This window comes from Lipotes vexillifer, unplaced genomic scaffold, assembly GCF_000442215.2.
Source record: "Lipotes vexillifer unplaced genomic scaffold, Lipotes_vexillifer_v1.1 scaffold788, whole genome shotgun sequence".
In the NCBI taxonomy this organism is placed as follows: domain Eukaryota; kingdom Metazoa; phylum Chordata; class Mammalia; order Artiodactyla; family Lipotidae; genus Lipotes; species Lipotes vexillifer.
Genome location: NW_006791862.1, coordinates 1303657 through 1310727, shown reverse-complemented (window position 1 = coordinate 1310727; position 7071 = coordinate 1303657). Strand labels below are relative to the sequence as shown.

Below are 7071 nucleotides of genomic sequence, written 5' to 3'. Positions count from 1 at the left end.
GCGCGGGGCCCGAGCGCCGAGGGGCCACGGAAGGGCCACCGAGGGGTCCCGGGGCCGAAGCCCTCGTTCACCTGCGCGGGCCCAGGGCCGGGCGGCGGCGAGGACTAGGAGCGCCGGCAGCAGCCGCATCCTGCGCAGGAGTGGCGACGCCGCCGAGCCGGGGACCGCGCGCAGAGGAGGCCGCCGGGGGTGCGCGGTCCTGCCGACCCAGGTTTTATAGCGGAGCCGCGACGGGAGGGAACCCCGACAGCAGGACGCGGGTAGCGGCTCCTCCCCCTGGCGGGTCCTCCCCTCACCTGTCCCTGATCTAAAATCCTCCACGCCCCCACTTGCGCTCCGCACCCACCCCCACCGCCTGGTCACCTTCCGACCGGTGTGCGAGGGCCCCTCACCCACCCGCGTCCTTCAGCGCAGAGGCGGCGCCCTCCTGCCTCGCTCCTCCCCCGTCCCACACCTGGTCTCTGGTTTGGGACCAGGGTAGCGACATCGCAAGATACTCGATCCACACAAGGGTGGGGACCCCGGATTCCTGCCTTGGATCGTTTTGGCGTGGACCGCTGCGCAGCCCTCTCGCCTCCGGAGCAGCCCGCGGGGGCCTTGGAATGCGCTGGGGCTGGAGGCTCGGGGAATGGAGATAGCGTCGGAGGGATGACGGAGTTGAGGGATGTGCGATGGTGTTTCTTGAATCCGGTGTCCCCAGAAAGAGGGCTTGCTTTTTTCTCTCAGGCAGTGACAGCTGATTCTCTGGGTCTTATCTCTTTTTCTCTTCCCTCCCAGGCTGCTCCAAACTTAATTTCTAAGCAACCCAGGTACTGCCCCGGTGGCCCAATGGCTAAGACTCTGTGCTCCCAATGCAGGGGGCTGGGGTTCGAGCCCTAGTCAGGGAACTAGATCTCACATGCCGTAACTAAAGATCCCACATGCCGCAACTAAGACGCGGCGCAGTCAAATAAATATTTGAATTTTATTAAAAAAACAAACAAACAAACAACCCAAAGACTGTTCTTCTAACACAGAGTGAGGACACCTATGAATTTCTGTGCGAGTGTGTATGTGATGGCCAGCGCTGGGGATGCTGTGGGGGCGGAACTGAGTAATGGATTGCAAAGAGGCTCAGTGAGAGAGGAACTAATGGCGTCAGAGGAGAGGGGCTGGTCCTGTTGAGCACACACACACACACCCCAGACTGCAGAGATAAGATGGGAAGAGAAGAGACTGGGGTCTGAATGGACCTCTCCTTTTCTCATCTGCCAGAATCTTCAGAGGAGTTCAGGGAAAGAAAACTTTCCTTGGAGGAGGCCCTAGCATTTAGGGAAATGGGGCTGGGGCCTCCACGAGAGGAAGCTGCCTCTTGTCTCAGGAAGGATGCTCCCTCTCCTGGACTTGGCTCGCCTGCTACAATACCTCTATAGACCCCTTCATGGCTCTAGGTACTCTGTGTCCCACGTGGGGTGGGGACTTCCGTGGCAGTTTGAGAAGCTCACTCAGACTTGAGTGGGGAATATGGACTTGGGTGGGCCTGGGCCCCCTCCTTCAACAGGAAGCCCCAGTTTTCTGGTCTAGTCACTTCCCCATCCTCTGCCAACCTCTCAGCACCCACGGGCCTTTGAACTTAGGCAAGAGACCTCTGAGGAGGGATTGCCTCCTCCAGAACTATCTGGGCAAAGGGGCTTCCTCCCTGCTTAGAGTCCTGGCTGACCACCCCCCACCTTCTGGCCCAGGATCACACAGCCTCAAGGAGCAGCTTTGATCCTCCAGAGAGGAGAGGCGGGGAATCCACATCAGGCTTAGGGTCCTATTGTCTGTGCTGCGTTAGAATTTCATCAACAGCCTGGGACTTGGACAGTCAGGGGAGGGATTCCACACCCCGGGATCTTTTCTGGTGGAGTGGATTTGTGTTCACAGGCTGTAAAAATATATCTTTTAGGACTGGGGAGTTGAGTGGGGAGGAAGCCCATTCCTGGGAATGAAGTCTACTTCAGGGGTCCCTGTAACCCCAAGCCAGCCCCCCTTACAGGCAGGAGAGAGACTTAGAAACCTTTGGTGGGGTTAAGGGGCTATTGAGTGGTGACCTTAGAGTCACTTCAAAGTCCCTTTGGGAAGAGGAAGCTGATTTCTAAGTAATCCTCTCCCTTCCCATCAGCGCAGCCTCTGCGATCTTTTGGGCCAATGAGCTGGGGTAGGAGAACCATGCCCCTGTGTGGTGTTCCTTCTGAGGCATGGGGAGGGGGAGGAGGTTAAGAATGGGTGCTTCCTCAAGGATGCGTCTTAATCACGGGTACCACCGAGAATTTGCGACGTGGGAAGTCAAGGGGGGTGGCTCCTGCTCTGTCCATCATCTCTGACCCCAAGGTTACACAAGGCAGGTTACTTTGTGTTACCAAGGTCACCCAGCCTTGTCTCCCAGCCTGGACCCCTGTCCTGCCTGCCGTAAACTTGTCACCTGTCACTATCTAGTCACCCTGGGCCTAGTTTCCCTGGAGGGGACATGACCCCTCATTACAGCAGGGATCATTAGATCAGGGATGGGCCCTGCTATGTCTCGATCACTTATAGGGCCCATAAAGCTGGCAGCCCAGGCCCAGCTGTCCCAGCCCTGCTGCAGCCTCCTTCCTCTTACTCCACACAGGGTCCCCGAGCATCCTGCGTTCAAGTTCCTGCTCTTCCTTTGACTCAGGGATGACCTAGGGCAACTTTCTTACTCCTCTCTGATTGCAACTTCCCCATCTATAAAGTGGCGATGATAACCCTGCCCTGCTGACCTCTGCCAATAGACAGTTATTGGGCCAGAGCCTGCCCAGCCCAGACTTTCACAACCAGCCTCCTGGTGCCTTGGATGTAGCCACTGGCCCATTGCGGATGCAGAAATGAATCACAGTTCTCATCCTCTGGGGATTTTCACGCCATGGCCCTGTCTGGAACAGGAGGGAGGCGCTTGGGGAACTACAGGGCTTTGAGATCAGACAACCCTGGATCACTTGTGGCTCTACCCACTTGCTTTGGGACATCAGCCAAGCCTTGGTTTTCTTCATCTGTGAAATAAAAATCATACCCCTCTCTTCCTCATATGTTTCTTTCTTTTCTTTTTGACGTGGACCATTTTTAAAGTCTTCATTGAATTTATTACAATATTGCTTCTGTTTTATATTTTGGTTTTTTGGCTGCGAGGCACATGGGATCTTAGTTCCCCAACCAGGGATCGAACCCGCACCCCCTGCATTGGAAGGCGAAGTCTTAACCACTGGACCACCAGGGAAGTCCCCCTTATAGGTTTCTGATTCTCATAATTCATTGTGAGAACTCAAGTGACTAAAGCCTGAGGAGGGCTGACCAGGAGCCTGGGCACATTAGCACACTTCAGCATGACCTCTACCTAAGTAGACGTCCTTTCACCTGGATTGAACATGACCCTAGGCAGGCATGGATGTGACATTGAGTGGAAGCGGACACTGAGCTAGGCCCAGGGAGGGGCCCTGGCACATCCAGCCTCCTCTTGGTCTCCCAAGACTTAGGGAGGGGTGAGGAAGACTGAGGGACAAGGAGGGAAGCCCCAATTGCAGGGACCCAAAAAGGTGAGATTCGGATTCAGCCTCTCCTGGGACTCTGATGGGCTTGGGGTGGAGACACAGGGGAGCAAGACGCTGCACTCCTGGTGTACATAGGTCAGAGGAAGGCCTAGGACATATCCCTTAATAGGAGACTACCAGGTCTGTGATCAGGGGGTGAGGTGGGCAGATGGAGAGAATGCAGAAGCTTAGAATAGGTTTTGGAGCAACACTGCCCTGGATTCACATCCCCACCTCACACTCACCCTTCCCTCCTTCAAGCTCAGTGTCCTGATCAGGAAAATGGGGATGAAGACAGCACCTCCCTCACATGTATGGTTAGGATTCAACTAGATAATGCTGGGTGAAGGGCCTGGTGGAGGTCCAGGCACTTAGCAAGCGCTCAATAAACCTCAGCTGTTAAGTATAACTGTTACGGGTAGGAACAGCAGATGCCCATGATGTTACAGGAGCCCAGAGGACTGGCACCTGGCCCAGCCAGTGGGTGGAAAGCTGGGGGCGGGGGGAGGGGGAGGCTTCCTGGAGAAAATGAGACTCAAGCTGAGTATTGGAAGACACACAGATGTTGACATGAAAAGGGAAGGGAAATCCAGGCAAGGGAAACAGACTGAGAGAAGGCATAGAGGTGGGGTGAGAGGGCGAGTGCTCAGGGATGAGGCTGGAGAGGTATTTGGCCCCAGAGAGAGCAGACTTGTTTGTTGGGATTAGAAAGTTGGACTGATCTTTCCTTTTTTTTTTTTTTTTTTTTTAACAAATTTATTTATTTTTGGCTGCATTGGGTCTTCGTTGCTGCGCGCGGGCTTTCTCTAGTTGTGGTGAGTGGAGACTACTCTTCGTTGCGGTGCGCGGGCTTATTCAGGCTTATTTTGAGGCTTCTCTTGTTGCGGAGCATGGGCTTCTAGGCACGCGGGCTTCAGTAGTTGTGGTGCACAGGCTTACTAGTTGTGGCTCACGGGCTAAGAGCGCAGGCTTAGTAGTTGTGGCGCACGGGCTTAGTTGCTCTGCAGCACCCGGGATCTTCCCGGACCAGGGCTCGAACATGTCCCCTGCATTGGCAGGTGGATTCTTAACCACTGCGCCACCAGGGAAGTCCCCTGATCTTTCCTTTGATAAGGGGTAGATATCAAGATCCTGATTTTTTATTATTATTTTTTTGCGGTACGTCGGCCTCTCACTGTTGTGGCCTCTCCCATTGCGGAGCACAGGCTCCGGATGCGCAGGCTCAGCGGCCATGGCTCATGGGCCCAGCCGCTCCGCGGCATGTGGGATACTCCCGGACCAGGGCACGAACCCGTGTCCCCTGCATTGGCAGGCGGACTCTCAACCACTGCGCCACCAGGGAAGCCCAAGATCCTGATTTTATAGGCCAGGAAATATTCTCAGAGTCACTCGGCCATAGAAAGAGACAGGGATCCTCAGCTACTTAGAGTTACGGAAGAGGGAGCTGAGGCTCAGAGAGCGTAGTGACTCACCCATGTTGCCCAGCAAGGAAAGAGCAGAGATGGGATTGGAACCCTAGTCTCCTGCCCCGCCCCCATTCTCTTTCCATGCCATCTCATCCCCCCACCACACACACCTTCCTCCCATTGGAGCCCCCAGCCTCCATCTCCCCTTGCTTTCTGTACCTGCAGAGTCCCCTTCAATTAACAGAGAAACGTTTGCAGAGACTCCAGCTTTCGTGTCCCTGGATATTGAGATTAAACCTACATGCAAAGGGAACACATGCAGGGGCTTCTTCCCTGGTGGCACAGAGGTTAGGAATCCACCTGCCAATGCAGGGGACACGGGTTCGATCCCTGGTCCTGGAAGATCCTATATGCTGCGGAGCAACTAAGCCCGTGCACCACAACTACTGAGCCTGCGCTCTAGAGCCCGTGCTCTGCAGCAAGAGTAGCCACCGCAATGAGAAGCCTGCGCACCGCAATGTAGAGTAGCCCCTGCTCGCCACAACTAGAGAAAGCCAGCGCACAGCAACGAAGACCCAATGCAGCCAAAAATAAATAAATAAAATAAATAAACTTTAAAAAAAAGGGGGGGAGCACGTGCAAAGTGGGCGCCACCATTCCGGAACCTGGATCTCTGCCATGATCTAGCAGAGACAAGAAAGCACCTCTCCAGCCAGCATCTGTGGAAGCTGCAGTCCCTCCTCCCTGGTCTTCACACCCACCCTATTTCTCTGGCCTGTAGAGAGAACCCCGGGGGAGCAGGAAGTGGGGAACAGAGAGGAGCTATCATGGGGGCAGGATTGGGGCCTCCTTAGTTGAGAGGTTTGTGGAAACTTCTACCCCTGAAAATTTTGAAATAATAGTAGTAGCAAGAAGCATGGAATAATTCAGCAATGGAGATGCCATATGTCTGTTCCTGCCCCGTAGAGAGTTCAGGAAAACTCCCCCACGGCTGTCCCTCCCCTCTCAGCCACAGGAGCCGGATCACACCAGCAGGAGGCCGGGGTCAGAGCTGCTTTGGGTTTTCCAATGTAGTATTCATATATATTCTGGTTTGTGGTGGAAGGAGCTCTAAAGAGGGTGATGAGAGTGGAACCAGGTGGGGAGAAAAGGCAAGAGCCAATAGGCTGCCTTGGGGGGGCGGGGGGGAAAGCGAAAATTCCCTCCTCAGTTAAATGGTATGGCAACACGGAGAGAACAGGCTCTTTTAGGGGTTTGTGTGTCTGTTAACTTCTTTTTCTCTGGTTATCCAGATAATACCTACTCATTGTAGAATATTTGGAAAGAAGCAGGGGAAAAAAATTGCAGATAACCTTATCTCCCAGAGGTAACCATTTTACAGTTTAACATATTTTTTTAAATTTTATTTATTTATTTTTGGCTGCGTTGGGTCTTCGTTGCTGTGCACGGGCTTTCTCTAGTTTCGACGAGCAGGGGCTACTCTTCATTGCGGTGCACAGGCTTCTCATTGCGGAGGCTTCTCTTGTTGCGGAGCACAGGCGCTAGGCACGCGGGCTCCAGTAGTTGTGGCACAAGGGCTCAGTAGTTGTGGCTCCCAGGCTCTAGAGCGCAGGCTCAGTAGTTGTGGTGCACGGGCTTAGTTGCTCCGTGGCATGTGGGAATCTTCCCCGACCAGGGCTCGAACCTGTGTCCCCTACTTTGGCAGGCGGATTCTTAACCACTGCGCCACCAGGGAAGCCCATTTTAATGTATTTTTAAGAAAAAATATTTCAAAGAAAATAGTCAATCACCCCCACCTTAATCCATCTGTTTCATTTTTCCAACTTCTCTTTCAAACTTAATCTATATGCAAAACACTATTGACATAGTTCTGCTTTTTAACCTTCACCTTCCAGTGTCAACGTGAGTCCATGTTACCTCACAGCCTCTGCAACTGTCATTTTGTGGTTCTGCAATGTACACGGCTTGTGCCATCAGCTTACTTTCCATTGTAAATAACACTGAAGAGGATATCTCCCCGCTGGAGAGGCAGGGCCACAGACTGGGGAAGGAAACCAGGGGTCCCAGATCCTTTCCCCAGCTCCTTTCCCCAGCTCCTC

At 53.8% G+C, this 7071-nt stretch overlaps 1 protein-coding gene across 1 annotated transcript in view; it reads right to left on the bottom strand.

Moving 5' to 3' along the window:
* Window positions 1-129, bottom strand: part of CA4 (carbonic anhydrase 4) — an 8034-nt gene extending 7905 nt beyond the window's left edge. Inside the window, exon 1 of the mRNA XM_007464899.1 lies at window positions 72-129. Coding sequence (XP_007464961.1) covers window positions 72-129 — 58 coding nt within the window. The remainder of the gene's footprint in view (window positions 1-71) is intronic.
* Window positions 130-7071: the final 6942 nt, after the last annotated feature.